The sequence below is a fragment of the Sapajus apella genome, unplaced genomic scaffold, assembly GCF_009761245.1.
Source record: "Sapajus apella isolate SASKATOON/1434 unplaced genomic scaffold, GSC_monkey_1.0 scaffold11, whole genome shotgun sequence".
NCBI lineage: Eukaryota > Metazoa > Chordata > Mammalia > Primates > Cebidae > Sapajus > Sapajus apella.
The window spans coordinates 8,547,784-8,566,180 of record NW_022436951.1 but is presented as its reverse complement, the minus strand read 5'-3'; the positions used below and the strand labels follow the sequence as shown (position 1 = coordinate 8,566,180).

The following is an 18,397-nucleotide window of genomic DNA, read 5'->3' as shown; positions in this document are numbered from 1 at the left end:
TTCAATATACTGCCCAAAATTCTAGCCAATGCAATAAAGCAAGAAAAGGAAATTAAAATGCATATGATGAAAAATAAATAAATAAAACTGCCCCACTGGCAAAGGACATTATTGTATACATAAAAAATCCCAAGGAATCTTCTAATAAAACCATCTTAGAGCTAATAAGAGGGTTTAGAAAATTCACAGGATACAGAGTAAACATACAAAAATTAATTATATGTTAATATACTAGCAGTAAGCACATGAATACTAAAATTAAAATTATAAGGACTTAGAAAATGAGATATTTAGGTATAAATATAACAAAACACATACAGAGCTAGGATTTTGAAAACTACACAACACTGATGAAAAAAATCAAAGAAGATCTAAATAAATCAAGATACATACCATGTTCATGGATTGCAAGACTTGACATAGCAAAGACGTCAATTCTTCCCAAACTAATGTACAGATTTAATACAATTCCTATCGAAATCCCAGCAAGATTTTATAGACAAGAGTATTATAAAATGTATATGGAAGGACAGAGAAACTAGAATTACTAGAATAATTTTGAAAAAGTAGACTAAAATGGAAGTAATCAGTCTACCTGATTTCAAGGCTAATTATATAGCTACAGTTATGAAGACTGTTTGCTATTGATGAAACAGAACCTAAGACTCAGAAATGACTCACAAAAATACATCCAGCTAATTTTTTACAAAAAATGCAAAAGCAATTTAATGAAAGTAAGATAGCCTTTCAACAAACAGTGCTAGAACAAACATCCAAACAACAAAGCAAAAAAGGAAGAAAGAGAGAAAAGGAGGGAGGAGGAGAGGAAGGAGAGCCTCTAAGTCTCATACCTCACACAAAAATTAACTCAAAATGGGTTATGGACTTAAATGTAAAATATAAATATGAGGCGATGGCAGCAAGAAAGAAATGGGTACAGCTATAAAAGGATGATATGAGGGATTCTTGTGATAAATATGTACGTCATCTTGACCATATCAATATTAAAATCCTGGCTGTGATATTGTACAATAATTTTGTAAGATGTTGCCATCAGAGGAAACTGGGTAGAAGATACATACTAAAACCTCTTTGAATTAGTTCTTACAACTTTATATGAATCTGCAACATTTCAAAATAAAAAGTTTAACATAAAAATAACTAATAAATGCCTCTCTCAAAAGTTTAATCCATATTTGAGTTTAAAACAAGAATGGAAATCTCAATGCACCCAAAGGGAAACTTAAGGCTGGAGAGTAGATGGAAGTTAAAGCTGGATGGCTCTTGAGAGATCCATGGCCAGCTAGCTATTCAGATTAAGAATTAGAATTTACGCCCGCTGTGCGGAGGGCTGGTCGGCCTGCCCTGGCTGTCAGGCCTGCCACGGTGGCGGTCTCAGAAAAATTTAAATTATAAATAAATAAATAAATAGAATTAGAATTTAATTTCCCAGCAGGGGCTAGAATTAGGACTAGAGTTTTTGACAAGCCAAGAACTGTATTCACTTTAGTTAAGCCTGAGCTAAGAAATGCTAGGAACAGGAATTAAATAATGTGTTGTAAACAGAAATTAAAACTATTACTTTAATGATCCAGGTACACAGTCTAGAGGGTAAGTGCTTGGCAGAAGTTGAATGCCCCATGAAAAATCAGAACCCCAATCCTATCTTATGCATGAGGGTAGAGTCTCACATTTTGCACTATCCTTCCAGTGCAGAAATCTAAACCGAAATACTAACAGCAAATTCACTTGGAACCAATCCTGTAGTGCCCCTGGCAACAGCAAAACCAAAACCACCCCCACTGAAATTCTCATTCCTGAGGATAAATTCAGAGTCTAACTGATTAAAGAACACAGTTCCTCCATCAAAAAGCTGAGAATGGAGCAAATCAACTAAACTGTTAAACAAATTCAAATCATAGACAACTCCAGGAGAACACAGCTCCAACATCTCAATCGAATGACCACATCCAAAGCAAAGAAAGCCAGGCTTGCACCCCAGGAATAACAGGCAGATGTCCTGGTCCACATGAAAGTGTTTCCGTCCTAAGAAAGACTTCTCAAGTACTACTTCTGCTCCTAAAAGTGGAGAAGTGATTAGAACCAGCAGATCCTAGGCCTGCCATCCTGTGAATTTGAATGTAGGGTCAGCCCCGGGTGAAAGAGAAAACAAATACACTACATGTCAGACCCTGGACACGTGGTCAGAAGTCAGACATAGTCCAACCACTAGCCTTTCGACTAGGACCACTCTAGGTGGACACTGGCAAATTTTGGCACACAAGCAAATGAACTTGAATCCAGTCAAGTAGTGTTAACACAGAAAGGAAAGAAACTCATTTGGCTTTGGTGCCTTTTTAAAATAACCATCCATTAAACATCCAATTATATGTAAAGATTTCCAAGGTAATTCTGCCAGGGGAGTGTTTCTTCTAGAAAAATCATTCACTAATTTGGATGTGAAAATTTTCTATCATCTTAACTACCACTTTGTGCTCCTGAACTTTGTATGAATCTGGTAATGCCTACATGATAGTGCTCTTGTTCCTTGGGGCCATTTGAAATTGAAAGGGTCCTAGTATTCTTCCCAAGCCTGGGATAATGCTAAACAATATGGAATTCTTAGAAAGCACAAGATGAAAGTAGGGAGCAATTTAGAGCAGTGGTTGCACCCCTGGTTGCTCATTAGAATCACCTGGGGAGATCTGCTACTTTAGAGTAATATTGACCAAATACCACCTGTTAACACTCGCTTATGCTAAGCCAGTGGTTGGCAACATTGACTGCACTTTAGAATCTCCTGGGGAGCCTTACAAAATGCTGATGTCTGGAAACTACTCTCAGACCAATTAAATCAGAACATCTAGGCTATGGGGTTGGGACATGGGTCCATTTTTAAAGCTAGCCAGCTAATCTTAATGTTGAGCAAGGGTTAAGAATGACTACTCTAGTCCAGGGCTTCTCAACTTCAGTGGGCATCAGAATCTCCTGGAGAGCTTATTAAAACAAAGGTTTCAGACAGGCAAATCTATAGACTGAACATGGATTAATGGTTCTCTAGGACTGGAGGAATGGGAAAATGGGTACGTAACTGCTAAGGGATACAGGTTTACTCTGTGGGCTAATGAAAATATTCTAAAATTTATGATTATGGTTGCACAATTCTGAATATATTTAAAGCCATTGAGCTATAAACTTTAAGTGAGTTAACTGTGTATATGTGAATTATATCTCAATAAAGCAGCTAAACACACACAGAGAGATATTTGCCCATCCCCAGAGACTCTAATGCACTAGGTCTGAAGTGGAGCCCATGGGTTTGTCTTTGTTATGAGCTCCCATTAAATGTGATGTTGATTCTGCAAGTCTGCAGACCATACTGCTCCATCCCATGGAAAGGTGCTCATGCTTAATGAGCATGATAATGTTTCATCATCAAAGGCTCTTTCTTCAGTTCTGGCCATAAAGGATCAGGTGCCATGATGCTTCCAAAGTTGTCTCACAGAAATGAGAGCCAAGATTGCAAAGGGCAGATGTGATGTGAGTCCACAGCAAGCCTAGAGGTTAACAGTTGGAAAATGTTCTGCAGCTCAACGAAGCCGCTTGTAAAGCCCGGAGACAAGAGGAAAAGGAAAATAGAAAACCATTCACCATTCTTGATTTTATGGTATGATCTAATTAGGAGGAAATGATAAATACCTAATATGAAAATCCAAATTTACAGAAAGAGGCAAAGCAAGACTTTATCGTAAAATGCAATTCATTCCCAGAGGCTCTTTGGAAAACTTAAACTGCTATATAATGTTTTATATGAATTTTCTCACAGTATTCTAAGAAAGCCAAACTCTACAGATACAAGATAAACAGAGCCCTAAATTACAAAGTACAGAAATTCTTAGCAAAATGGCAGTAACAATGGAAAAATTTGGAACAAGTGCCTTTTGTAGGAATGCCAGTGCCACTAGAAGGTTTGCTTAACAAACCAGCCCTGGCACAGGTGCCAAGGCCGAAAATATGGACTCCTCCATAACCACCTTCGGGACTCTGGGATCCTTTCCCCTGCATTCACTCACTCCCTAAACACACGCCTCAAAAAATCTCAGCAGAATTCCTGAGCATTGTTTGCCCTGCAGTTGTTGGTGGGGCTGTCACTGTTTCTGCATTTTGAGATATAGCATATAATAGTAGAAAGACTTGAACCCAAGGTAGCTTGCACAGTGAATTTATTCAACGTCTCCAAGCTGCCTCATCTGCTAAAACAAGGCAAAGAGGACAATGTACACGAACCACACAGTAAACCACATATTCCTGTGTCTGGCATATTCAAATAATAAAATATAGTAACAGCAGCCAACATTCATTATTAACTATTTATTAAACACTCTTCACAATACCCTATTAAGAATGTCAGCAAACTTTTTCTGAAAGACCAGGTAGCAAATATTGTGCGGTTCCTCAGCCATACAGTACCTACCCCGACTACTCTGCTCTGTTGTTGCAGGTCGAAAACAGCCGTAGACGATCTGTAAACACATAATATATCTGCCTTTCAATAAAACTTTATTTATAAAAACAAGAGGTAGGCCACATTTGGCCTATGGTTCATAGTTTGCCAAACCTTGTTCCATGAGGCAGATACTATTATTATCTCCATTTTACAGATGAGAAAACAGAGGCGCAAAGGGACCAACTGACCGCCCAAGGTTTCCTCATGTAGTCTGATTATGAAGCACACAGAGTCAACTATTCCATCACAGCAGCTGCTATCACCCTCATTATTCATAACATTCTCACTCAGTCCAAATCTAAGTTCTGCTCATTCAAAATATGCTGCCCAGCCAGTTAGTCAACAATACCCTCAGGGCTGCCTCAGAGGCTGAAGACCAAACTCAAATCTTTCCTTTTCTTCCCCCTCCAACCCCGTCCTAATATTCCTGGTTGGAGTTCTGTCTGCCTCCTCTGAACCCTCAGTGCCCTTACTCTTTGTACCTCTCAAGTTGATCTATTATTTATTAAACACTTTCTCACCAACCCCTCTGGAGGCCAGGATCATCACATCACAGGGGCTTAGCTCCCATATATCAGTGCATCTGTGAATCTGTTGGTAGTAGGTCACCGGCTGAGGCTCTAGGGGCCAGGGCAGAGGAAGGAAAGGCCAGTGCCCATACTCACCAGTCCATGGCAGGCACTGAGAGCCGCCGTCCCAACTCTGGTGCCCTGCTGCAGAACCGTGCCACTGAGATGGCAGAGGGGGGCGGAGGAAGCCATCATCTTAACATTGGAAAGGTTCCCATATCTTTTCTCCATGATGTAGCTATTGGAAAGAAATCTTCGATTGACTGTCAAGTTAAAAAATAGGTCCTTCTCCTCATGAGAAATTTTGTAGTACACCCAGTCGTCTGAGCCATCCAAATCTCTCTTCCTCCTGCTGCTCGTGATGAGATGGTGCAAGCCATAGGACAGAAAATGCCCACTGGCGTCTACTCGAACTGGGCCCACCACGTGGTATTCTGGCAGGCTCTCGATAAAATGCTCTGCAAGAAAAGGAGAAATGGAAGAACAGTGAGAGAGATCGGTAGTAAGGCAAACCCACTTTCGTTTGGAACTTAGATGCTAGCTTTTTAATTACAAAATCCCACTGTTGACTTGAAGTTTAGCGATCCCTTTCATCATACAAATACTGTTAACATTAAATTCCCAGAACAACTCAGATTTACCTAGTGCCCCACCTCAGTGACATATCGGGTGTTTTATCAGAGACAAATTAAGATGGGAATTAATCCGTGAGGGATACTGTTAGAAAAGGAGCAACCTCTGAATGAGGAACAAGAATCTTTCAAGTCTAGAGCTCAGTAAGACAAATCACAGAGCTTCACTGTGGATTACAAGGCACTTCAACACATCAGGAGCTTCCTGTTAGGTCAGATTAGAGGGAAAACAACAGAAAAACATGGTGAACTCATCATATACATGCTCACACCAATTAGGGCATAAGAGTTTTCCTTAATGTAACAAAGAATGTGTAAAAGAAGAGGGTTTTTAAAAAAATGTTTACAAAATGCATTTGATAAGGGCATATATCAGGATCTGAGGCATTGGCTCAAAATATAAAAACTGCCACTTTAAAAATGCAAGACAGGAATGCTTGATCCAACACAAGAACACTTACACATTTGGACCTACTCAAATGTGTCTCTCTACCACTACCTTCTTATTTTGTTCTTTGAGAATAACAAAGAATCTACCTAGCAGGGAATTTATCATCACTCTGGATTACAGACTTCTTAAAGAAAACCATTAACCATTTAGTAAGAAAAACTAAACTTTTGCTAAAAAAAAAAAAAAAAAAAAAAAAAAAAAACCTTCTACTTGTCACCTCTCAGTTGTAATTTTGCACTTTGTAAGTTGCTTTACTTTGCTCATGTAGCTTCCCCAACTACAATGTCTTCTGCATTCTATCAAAATCCTGTTTAAGCATTCACATCTCCACTCAAATCCTACCTCTTCATTCTCCTAGTGTCCCTGGCTAAACTTCTCTCTCCTTTCCCTGAACCCTCATGCCCTTACTTTCTGTACCTACCAGAATGGCTTCATTTTATATTGCCTTTTATTATTTATCACCAAATCCTTTGAAGGCCAAAATCTTGTACATCACAGGTGCTCAGTTCTTATATATTGATGTATCAGTAAACACTATCGTAGCTGGTTAATTAAAATAACTGGACTTAATGGAATACAATTATAAAAGAGCTTTTTTTTTTTTTCTTCCCAGACAACTACCTCCAAAATGATTCCAAGGTGGAATCATTCTTCTCTGCCTTGGATGAAATATGGGGCAGAACAGAGTTTCCACTCTCAGGTACTAATAAATGGTCTCCATTTTTAGGTGTAAAAAGTCTGGACACATTACTTCCAAGTGCAGCAGCTAGGCACCACAGACCACACAGCAACATGGGCGAATCTTAACAGCAATGCTCCATGAAAAACAATAAATAAAACAAGCTAATGCAGAGCTATTTACATTCATGGAAAATGTGCACACACTGAAACAATAATACAACGTTTTCCAGAACACACAAGAACAAGAAATACATATGGAACCCATTAAAATGGTTTTCCATGGGGAAGAACGGGAGTAGGGAGTGGAAACAAAAATGCATAAATATATATAATAAAAAAAGCTTTTTCACAAATTCGTGATACTAGTGTGCCATGAACTGAGGTGTATAACTGACTCAGTCCTCTCTCCTGCCCACTTACTCCCTAAGAAACGTCTGCATCAATTAGTATTGGGAGGACCTTCCAAGTCTAGACTTGGAAGAGAAACTGTGGGTGGGGAGGTGGATGCAGTCAGCTCCTGTAGTATTTCTCTCTGGCTGCTCTTCTCTGCTACTCACAGTGATGCCTCTGGCTCTTCCAGGGCTAGAACAGGGAAGGCAGTTAGGGGCAGAAAATATCTTATTCAGTTGGGTCTAGCAATGGTATCATCTAGCAATGGTGTCCTGTATATAGCCAGTGTCCACATGCAGACTGACCTCTTCTATTAAGAGAAGCTCTGTAGGCATTAGGAGACCTCTGCCCCCTTCAGGTTCCTCAATGTGAGCAATTCCTCCTCCAACTGGCCACCCACTGCTTTCCCATCTTCTACCACTTTACTGAAACCATGTTAGCCCTGCAGGGCATCCTCCTTGGCATCTTTTCAAGATGATCCACATCTGGTTGCCTCCCATGAGGTCCAAATCTGGCTCTAAGAGGAACCACATACCTGACCGTCCCTCCACCCCCACCCTGTCATGAAAATCAGGCCACTCTTGGCCATGCTCTTGGTCAGTCCTGTCACTAAATGTCATTCCAGCCAGTCTTTTGCCTATCAGTATTTTAAGGCTAAAATGTTAGTGGTCATGTTCCCCAAGCCCACAGCAAGCTCTCTGAGACCTCTAACCATCCCTTCACGTGTCTTGAGTTGGGGCACTATAGGGGAATGAATGCCCTGGGACTCTCATCTCTCCCGAAGAAATTCTGTCTCTGAAATCTCTCCACAGGCTTTAAGCCTCTCCTCTCGAGCATACTGGGAGAGTGAAGGAATTAGCATCACACCATCACCCTGCACATCCCACACACAGTCTGAAATTTCTCTTTAAATATGTGTGAAAAATTATTATCCTTTTTTTTTCTTCTCAGACTTAAGATTTTGGCAGAAACTGAGACAAAGAAAGAGTCCCATTTTAATACCCTGTTAGACATGCAAGTCTCTGCATCTTCGTCAAAACAGAAAAATAAGCATCTTTTCTAGCAGATTACTTTTTCAAAAAGCCAGATTGACTGATTTAAGGGGAGCACAAATGAAAAGCAACCACATTTTAAAAAATGAATTCTGAATAAAATATTACACTCTTCCAAGTCAGATGAGCATATAACCTATTGAACAACTCTGAAAAGAGTTGAAAATATCTTATTTGTTATACCCAGGAAACTACTATAATAAAATTTAGGTTGTCATGAAACTAACAAGTATGATTCTCAATCAATCTTACATTATTAAAAAATTACTCTAAATTTTTATGTAAGTTGATATATCAAAATAATTGTGGCAATTTTGCAGAAGTATAATCTCTTCTATAATTGCAACTGTGAGATATATTAATATATATGCATATGAATAAGGCCTTTGAAATAACGGGTAAGAGTGAAAATGTTTATGATGATGAGATTTGGGGTGTGGTTTTTCCTTTTGAAATTTGTAGTCCCTGTGTTGCTTTTCCCAATTAAAGATAAATAGGTGAGAAGGACTTAATGAGAGAGTGCTGCGCTGGCTTGTAAGAGAACTATATAAAATATCCAGTAGACAAGGTAAGTAAGGCATGCCAGTGCCCCATGACACAAGACAGTCTGACACTGGTCGCTTTTGACGCCCTGCTGGCTGTGCCCATTACAGCTGGGTGCATCCTGAGGGAAGAATTCACCTTGGAAGAGCCATCCCTTGACTGAGACCACTGGACATACGGAAGGAAGGCTAGAGTAGAGCTCAAGGTCTTCTCGGGCAATAGAAAAGCGAAATGAGTTTGGAGTGACGGATCCACAGGAGTGTTATCAGGAGGTAAGGGTGTGAGAAAAGCAGGCTAGGGTGGAAGCAGCTTTAAAAGGCAGGCTAGTATTCTGCCATCCAGGCCATCCAGCGGATAGAAGCAATAATCCCAGATCTGAGTTAGAAGAACTGCAATGGGAAGAGTGCGAAGGAAGCAAGCTTAATCGAGGAGTTATGTCAATGTATCCAGAAAACATATTTCTCCATACACTTTCCAACTTAAAATATCCCTTACAGAAACCACTTCTGAAGATACATCTCACAGATTTAAACATGATTCTTGAAACTGTAAAATGAAAGACTAAAGCTTATCAAAGCCCTAACACCTATTGCTCAAAAAATAAAAGAGCAAACCAATTTATAAATTTTGACCCAGTTGCTTTTGATCTAATGGATTTTTAAGAGAGCCAATCTAAATTGGCTGTAGAATAACATGATGATAATAATTATAGTGTTTCACGAGCACTTATTATGGGTCAGGTACCATAAGTCTTTCCTCATTCAATACTCACAACAGCCCTGTGGCAGAGATTCAGTTGTTATTGCCATTTCATAGGTAAGGAAACTTGAGTGTAGGAAGTCACTATGCCACATTACACAACATTCCTTGGATTGAAACACTGTGCCTCCTATTTCAAAACCATGCTCTAAACACCACACTTCATCAGAGAAATGCAAATCAAAACAACATTGAGATACCATCTCACGCCAGTTAGAATGGCGATCATTAAAAAATCTGGAGACAACAGATGCTGGAGAGGATGTGGAGAAATAGGAACACTTTTACACTGTTGGTGGGAGTGTAAATTAGTTCAACCATTGTGGAAGACAGGGTGGCGAGTCCTCAAGGACCTAGAAATAGAAATTTCATTTGACCCAGCAATCCCATCACTGGGTATATATCCAAAGGATTATAAATCGTTCTACTATAAGGACACGTGCACACAAATGTTCATTGCAGCACTGTTTACAATAGCAAAGACCTGAAACCAACCCAAATGCCCATCGATGATAGACTGGACAGGGAAACTGTGGCACATATACACCATGGAATATTATGCAGCCATCAAAAACAATGAGTTTGTGTCCTTTGTAGGGACATGGATGAAACTGGAAACCATCATTCCCAGCAAACTGACAGAAGAGCAGAAGATCAAACACCGCATGTTCTCACTCATAGGCGGGTGTTGAACAATGAGAACACATGGACACAGGGAGGGGAGCACTACACACTGGGGTCAGTTGGGGGGAAATAGGGGAGGGTCGGTGGGGGGTGGGGAGCTGGGGAAAGATAGCAAGGGGAGAGATGCCAGATGTAGGTGATGGGGAGGAAGGCAGCAATCATACTGCCACGTGTGTACCTATGCAACAATCTTGCATGTTCTTCATATGTACCCCAAAACCTAAAATGCAATAAAATAAATAAACGGGAAAAAAAAAGAGAGAAATAGTTTCAACATCAAAAAAAAAAAAAAAGAAAGAAAGAAAAGCAGGTGCTCTTGGCAGAGAGCATAGTAAGCTTAGAGCTAATAACACTGCTCCTAGGGACGGTGATCTGACCAGACAAGAAGTGCTTCACCTCTTTACACCTCAATTTGCTTAGCAATCAATGGTACTTTTCAGGCAAAGTAATGGGGAATACGATCAGTTTTCCCTCCTAATCTGATTGCATAGGAGGCAGCTAAGCCATGGCAGCCCACAGTTGTGGATGGAAATCGGAAGTCACTTACAAAGTGTGGTTTGTGTTGGTGACCCAAGCTCAGCTACCTCATCTATACAAAGGGCATAATAATAATATCTACCTCCCTGGTAGCTGAGTTTCTACCCTTAAAACCAACAATGCTAGTGTTTAGCTAATGAATGTTATTTGTCAAGTACGATTTTAAATCTATTAAATATATTAATATATTGGAGGAGGTAGATGCTTTTTAATGGAATGCTTCACAGATTTGCATGTCATCCTTGAACAGGGCCATGCTAATCTCTGTATCACTCCGATGTTAGCATATATGCTTCCAACGTGAACATTAACTGTATTTTTTCTTTATATTTATTTCTATCTTAGAACTGAATGTCTAACACACATTTCTAAAAAAGTTATGAAATTCCTGTAATAGAGGTTTATTTTCATAGTTATCTTCCACGTAAGATAACTGTAACCTTGCAACACTATTTTTATTACAGAAATTTACACATGTTGAAAGGTTGTTGAAATGTTGTGAAGAACTGTGTTGGTCTCCTCAAAATTGTGAAGTATGCCACAGAAGGATGGATTTGTTCACCAACTCTGTTATAACTAATCCACTAACTATATAGCTTATTATAACCAATACAAAATATCAAATCTGTGGACTTTCTTCTTATATTAATAGGTGAAATCATTTCCTCCTTGCAGAATTTCTTTTGGCAAATAGAATACATAAATAATTAAAACACTTATCTGAAAACACTGCAACATTCCATCTGTTTCTTGCACAAGACTGGAGTTCATCTCTAATACGGAATAAAGTGCCTGTCCTGTTGATTTCACAGAGATGTCAGGAGCAAAAGAGGTCATGGAACAGACGGGTGCTTTGTAAACAGCATAGGGGCAAACAAACCTAAGGGGATACGATTGGCTGTAGAAAAGAGGGAGTATGTTGTGTGCAAGCTTAATATTTCCCATTGTTCTGATACTTGGTTGTGAACCAAGAAATCCTGAGTAAGTCACAGCACATTATTACATCACAACCGAGCGATGTGGAAAGAATACAGGGCAGAGTTAATCAAATAGCCTGTTTCTATGTTTCTAGTCGCAGAAAGGACTGGATTTATCTCCATACTCCTTCCAACGACTAAAACCCTGACTTAGCTCAACTCTTAGAACTAGAAGGAACCTAAAACGTTATTTAGTGTCTGAGTCTGTCTCCAACTGTGGAACCCTGTGCAATTCCCTTTATCCTCCTGGTGAAGGGGCATTTAGTAGGTGCTCAATCATATATGTTCACTAACTGATGCCCTAGACCTCCCATTCTTATCCATAAAAGTAAAAATGGTGGCCAGGCATGGTGGCTCATTCTTGTAATCCTAGCATTTTGGGAGGTCGAAGTGGGAGGATCACTCAAGGCCAGGAGTTCAAGATCAGTCTGGGCAACACAGCTAGACCTCATCGCTATAAAAAAAACAAATAAAAATTTTCAAAACTAAGAATGAGATGATCTTTGAAATAATTTGCAAGTTTAAACGTTCAGGATTTGCGTGCATTCAAAAATGTTATCAAAGTGGACATGGAAGTCTAAGGAGATTGGTTATTTGTGAGGCTGTAGGTAGGTCATTTGGAGGGAAAACCCAGACTATCCTAATCCCAAATAGCCTTAGAATTTTCTTCTCTACTAGTTTGCCCTCATCTATCCCTTCCTCCCTCTTTCCCACTCCCCTTAATTCTAAATGTAAGTCTGCTTAGAAATTTCTCCGTTGCACCAAATGTGAATTATTTGTAAATCCACTAGGGAATCGATTATGGTTGGTGAAGTGCTTTTAAAAATGAAATTACTGGTGTGGTGGTTCACACCTGTAATCCCAGCACTTTTGGAGGCTGAGGCAGGCAGATCACCTGAGGTCAGGAGTTCGACACAGCCTGCCTCAACCTCCAAAAGTGCTGGGATGAGCAACATGGTGAAACCCCATCTCTACTAAAAATACAAAAATTAGCTGGGCATGGTGGCTCATCTCTGTAATCCCAGCTACTCAGGAGGCTGAGGCAGGAGAATCACTTGAACCCCAGAAGTAGAGGTTGCAGTGAGCCAAGATGGAGCCACTGCACTCCAGCCTGGGAGACAAAGAATAACTTCATCTCAAAAAAAAAAAAAAAATATTTTTAAACCTAAATAAATATATACCACCAATAAGCTTGGAGCACTTTATAGGTTTTTTTTGAGCATTGGATACTCTCGGCGCATAGCTCTACATAGAGGTGACTAGGGAAAATAATCATATCTCACTTTCCAGAGAGCAAAAACCATGGCCCCGTGGTGTCTGCTTCACACCAAGCTGAATTCCCTTACAAAGAAGATGTAGCGCAAACAGAGCTGAAAACCATCCCAGGAGAATGTGTGTCTTTGAACCAAATCATCTCCCAATGCCCCGGGAAGTGTTTGCAGGCTTTGTTTGTGCTGCCCCAGAAGAGAGACTTTTCACAAAGGAACTGTTTTTCAAAGAACAACAAGCCCTGCTATTTTAAACTTGGGAGTGGGAGATTGTATCTGGACCGTTTACACAAGTGAGTGCTGGCTGATTGACATCTAACCCCAGTGCTTGCCGGCTCCAGCTTTCCAAGTAAAGCAAAGAGAAGGACTTGCTTCTGATACTTCTTGAGGCCACAGCAGATTAATTCTCCAGCAATGTTTGAATTTTACAACATGGGCAGAAAACCCTCATTAGAAATCCTAAACAAGGATAGGCTGGTGATGTTTATCATTCAAGTGTCCTTGGGAATTAAAGGGATGTCAGAAAGCCACGGAGGACAGTTCCAGAGACTTCAGCACAGTCAGCAAACACAGGACTGTGTGAATGCCAACCCAGTGCTCTGTGTGCATGTGCGTGTGTGTGTGTGTGTGTGTGTGTGTGTGTACATGTGGATGTGTGCATGCATGCACATATATCCCAATTATTGCTGTAGGACAGTGCTGCATGATTCTAAGAGTCAGGCTACCTGGGCTCAAAACCCTGCTCCACATTAGCTGGGTTCATAAGCTCCCCCAGCTGCAGCTTCCTCATCTGTATAGCAGAGACAGCAACACTGGGACCTGCACCCTGGAAGGCTACTGCCAGTGGTCAGATGGGCTGACACAGATTGCCATGCGGGCCATTGCTGCTGCTAGGACTGTTTACCCCCAGAGATACAATGAACCCCTCACCAAACACGAAACTGTCTCTGACCCTTCCAGGTCCAAGAAACGGCTGAGTGTTAGGCTTAAAAGAATAAAAACAACAACAAATTGTCCACCAGAACGCTTCCAATGCTTTTTACAATAACACGAGTTCAGAAATCAGAAATAGAAGCAGCCAGCTGTGGTCAGCGCGACAGGACAGGAAAAAAGTGAGCCCTTCCCGAGGTATATTTCCCCCAAAGGACTGTTCTTTTAAAAACACAACCCTAGGCCGGGCGCGGTGGCTCATGCCTGTAATCCCAGCACTTTGGGAGGCCGAGGCGGGTGGATCACGAGGTCAAGAGATCAAGACCATCCTGGTCAACATGGTGAAACCCCGTCTCTACTAAAAATACAAAAAATTAGCTGGGCATGGTGGCGCATGCCTGTAATCCCAGCTACTCAGGAGGCTGAGGCAGGGGAATTGCCTGAACCCAGGAGGCGGAGGTTGTGGTGAGCCGAGATTGTGCCATTGCACTCCAGCCTGGGTAACAAGAGCAAAACTCCGTCTCAAAAAAAAAAAAAAAAAAAAAAAAAAAAAAAAAAAACACAACCCTAAATCTTTCCAGGAAACCAAAACACAGCCAAAGCTGCTCAGCAGGGGGACAGAATCACATTTCCCCTTTCCTGACCAGAAGTTTAAAACGAACTAGAAACAGTGCTATGACTGCCAGCAGCCAGTTGGCACTTTAAAAAAAATAATGATTTTCCATGTTCAGAGTCTGAAAGAAAGGGAATCGAAACAGTACAGCATTCAAACAGGAGACAAAAGAGAAAAAGTGACCAGCTACCTCTTGGGTCTTTCAAAGACCGCAGTGTCATCCCTGTAAAAGAGAAAGCAAGGTACTCACCTTTCTGTAAGAATGAAGGACTCATCACCTGAAGCCCTGAATTCTGAGAAAGCCTAGGTTCCTGAGCTCCCAGCCCAGATTTTTTTTATAACGCAGCCAAATGGCTTTGCAGAGTTCAGTTCTGCCGGGTGGGGGAAGGGAAACGGGAGCAGCAAAGTTCCTGCATGTCTTACCACCACCGTTTTAAAAGGAAATTAAGAAAAGTCACTAACCTTGCCTCCTGTCCGGGAAGCTAAACGGGCCTGGCTGAGGCTGTCTCCCATGGCAAAGCGCCCCAAAGTTGAGGAGCTGAGCCACCATGGAAAGGTTTGCAAGCCAGCTCCGCTGGGCACATGGCATGATTCAGTTGTTGGGGAGAAGAAAAGTCAAAAAAGTTTCAACCCTCAGCTCCAGAAGTGAAGTGCTCGCCTGAGGCCCAGCAGGAAGATGCAGGGGTGCATGGTCCAGGCGCGAGAAGGCAGTGACTGCAAAGCTGCCCGCGATCTCCCTGTGCTTTTTTCAGCAGAAAGGGGCTAGACACCTTTTTCCCCTCCCTCCTCCTGAAGGGGGAGTGATTCAGCTAACAGTGTCCGCTTTCCGCGGGGTGTGGATGGGCCAGAGCGGGAGGGCGCAGCCCACCCCGGTCCCCACCCCGGTTCCCACCCCGGTCCCCACCCCTCCGCCTCCCGCATGCCCCGGGGCCTCGCAACCCGCTGGGTGCACCGTCCTCCGGGACTCCCACCCCCGCGCTCCTCCGGCCCCGCCCCGAGCGGGGGCCCAGCCAGCCGAGCTGACCGAGCCGGCCAAATAGGGGAGCCTTGGGAGAGCCGCCCTGGTCCGCATTCGAGGAAGCTGCGAGTGAGAGGCCCCCAGGACAGCCCCCCAGAGTGCTGAAATACGGGCGCAACACGAAGAGAACAAAGTTGGGGCAGAGGCGGCCCCACTCCCTCCGTCCTTCGGCGCTGAGCGCTGCCCCCACCCCTGCTGTTCTCCTCCAAGTTCCTGAACTTTTCCCAACATCGCTCTATCAAGTCTCCTCACCCACTCGGACCGCTCTGGGATTCTCTTCCACTGGAAAAAAACTCATAGGCAATTTTTGTCTTTGCCAAGTCACACAAAGGGAAATGGGCTGCGCTAATCTGCCACTGCGGCCTCAGCCAAGCCCCCTCATCTCTGCAATGAGGCGACTGCAGCAAATGCCCGTGGGTGTCTCTGAGTCTGCAAGTCTCTAGGCAGCTTTTCGGCTTTTAGAACCCCATCTTTCCTGGCCCACCTCCATTCACTCAAAAGGAAACCAGGAGAGTGGAGGAAGGAAGTCAGCCCGGGAAGGTGTTAAGGTATCTCCCCAGTTTCCCTGAACTGGCTACACTGGAGGGGGCGTCCATCCATTCAGAGGCTCAAGCTCTTACATCTGTGAGAGAAATCTAAAACTAGGGCGCTTGCCAGGCATCTTGAGAATTTACTGGGCTAATCCAGCCAAGATTTTTCACCTCTGAGCTGAAACAGACCTCCTTACTCCATCCAGGAAGAATTCAGCCCCAATATTGAATTTTCCCTGGCTGCCAGCCAACCACATGTGTTCATGGAGAGGTCTGGGATACCAACTCACCCGATCTTGAATAGGGACACAGCCTCCAAGGCAAACTCGGTGGCCCGCATGCAAGGTGGTCCTCTCAGATCTGGAACACATGGGCACCAAGACTTTTAGAGGTATATGCTAGTTTTCTATTATTGCTGTTACAAGTTACCATAAACTCAGTGGCTTGAAACAACTCAACTTTCTTATGTTACAGCTCTTGAAATCAGATATCTGAAACTGGTCTCACTGGGCTAAAATCAACGAGTTAGCACAGCTGCATTCATTTCTGAAGACTCTAGGGGAGAATCTGTTGTCTTGCCTTTTCCAAATTCTAGAGGCCACCTGAATTCCTCAGCTCATGGCCCTCTTCCCCCATCAAAGCTAGCAATGGCCCTTTGAGTCTTTCTCACGTCACATCACTCTCTCTTCTTCCCCCCTTTTCCACTTACAAGGACCTTTGCGATTACGCTAGGCTCATCCTGGTTACCCAGGATACTCTTTAACCAGCTGATTAGCAACCTTAGTTCCATCTGCAACCTTAAATCCCCTTTGCATGTAACAGAACATGTTTTGTCGTCACAAGCAAGTCAAAGAACTACTCTGAGCCTTTTCTCTGTTACATAAACATTAGGCAGCAGGGTCCCAACTGGAGTCAAAAGACATTCAGATAACACAGGCACGGTGACCTGCACTTGCAAGGGCATTGAAGAGCCACTTGGACCAGAATTCCTTTTGGTTCTTTTCCTTTCTTCCTCTTCCCCTTCTTCTTTGCTTCCCTTTACCCTTTCCTTCTCTCTCTCTCTCTCTCTCTCTCCCTCTCCTTCTTGTACTCTTCCTGTGACTCTTTTTCTTCCACTTTTTTTTCCTCCTGCTGCTGCTTTTAATAGCAAGCAAGATCTTGTCCAAGGGCAAGGTCACTCCCAGGCCCTAGAGAAGAGAATTGTCTCTCAGGCAGAAACCTAAAGAACTCTGGAGAGCTGCTGAGTTCCACCAACATCAGAGATGATCAGGGATGATGCACTGAACACTCTGGCCTCACAGTTTAGCCTTTTCCACTCTAATAGCATTTCCCTTATTCTTTCTCCCATATACTCTCAAGACTATAACCAGGAATATCTATTACCTAGAAGTCACCCGAGACTGAAATATGAAAATTATAAAATCTTACCAATGCTTTGTATTCTGCCAGCCCTTCCAAGCTTTTATACCCAGTACCTTGGATCTTCAGCCTAATAGGAACTTCTAGTCCCTTGATCTCCTCATCTTTGGTTTTCTAATAATCAGCATCTCTCTGGGCTCACCACCTTTTCTACCCAATCATACCCTTTGATCTGTCTCCTTAAACCAGTAGATTTAACACCTGATATCTTGCTCATCAAAGTCTAACGTTGTTTTACCCCAGCTGTTGATTTTCTCTGCTCTCTGTTTCCAAGGCTGTTGAAAAAGCTCACATAATTACAACTAATGGTGCAACTATCAATTCATGTCTCCAACTTTAGCAAGTTCTCAACACAACTTAGCACAAATATACATTCTGCTGCTACTCTATAGTTCCTCCTACTCTCTCCAGAATTTACAGAATCTCTCCAAAGCTCGGAGTTTCCTAACTATAGAGAGAAGACTTAATCCTTCTCAACTTTGCTTCTGCTTAGTGGGAAAAGATAATAAATCCCCTTGGTAACCAAGGTTGGTAGCAATAAAAAGCCACCTACCTTTCCTGCCCACTGTAGGTAGCAGAACTGTGAATCACTGCATAGTCTCCAAACTATCCCTGAGCTTGTGCAAACATGCTGCCCGTGAGGAAAAACTACAAAACCGTACAAGATTCCAGAGTCGAATGATAGCTAAGAACAGCAAGCATTTATTACATGCTGACTATGTATTTGGCTCTGTGCTAAAGACTATATGGGCATTGCTTTACTTAAACTTCACAAAAAACTTATTATGTGAGTACCATTAGCATCTTCATTTTATAGATGAGGAAACAGACACTGAA

The 18,397-nt window shown here is 42.2% G+C and overlaps 1 protein-coding gene and 1 non-coding gene across 3 annotated transcripts in view; both read right to left on the bottom strand.

Moving 5' to 3' along the window:
- Window positions 1-15,441, bottom strand: part of ADAMTS12 (ADAM metallopeptidase with thrombospondin type 1 motif 12) — a 362,056-nt gene extending 346,615 nt beyond the window's left edge. The window contains exons 1-2 of one of the 2 annotated variants that reach the window (XM_032279004.1): window positions 15,056-15,441; window positions 5,173-5,534 (exon numbers count right to left, since the gene is read on the bottom strand). In XM_032279004.1, coding sequence (XP_032134895.1) covers window positions 5,173-5,534; window positions 15,056-15,182 — 489 coding nt within the window. In that variant the 5' untranslated portion in view covers window positions 15,183-15,441. Of the gene's footprint in view, window positions 1-5,172; window positions 5,535-14,843; window positions 15,030-15,055 lie in introns of those variants that run through there. The other variant, XM_032279007.1, reaches the window with a different exon arrangement.
- Window positions 11,011-11,113, bottom strand: LOC116552484. Its single transcript, XR_004269412.1, has one exon. It is a non-coding gene; the product is annotated as a U6 spliceosomal RNA (small nuclear RNA).
- Window positions 15,442-18,397: the final 2,956 nt, after the last annotated feature.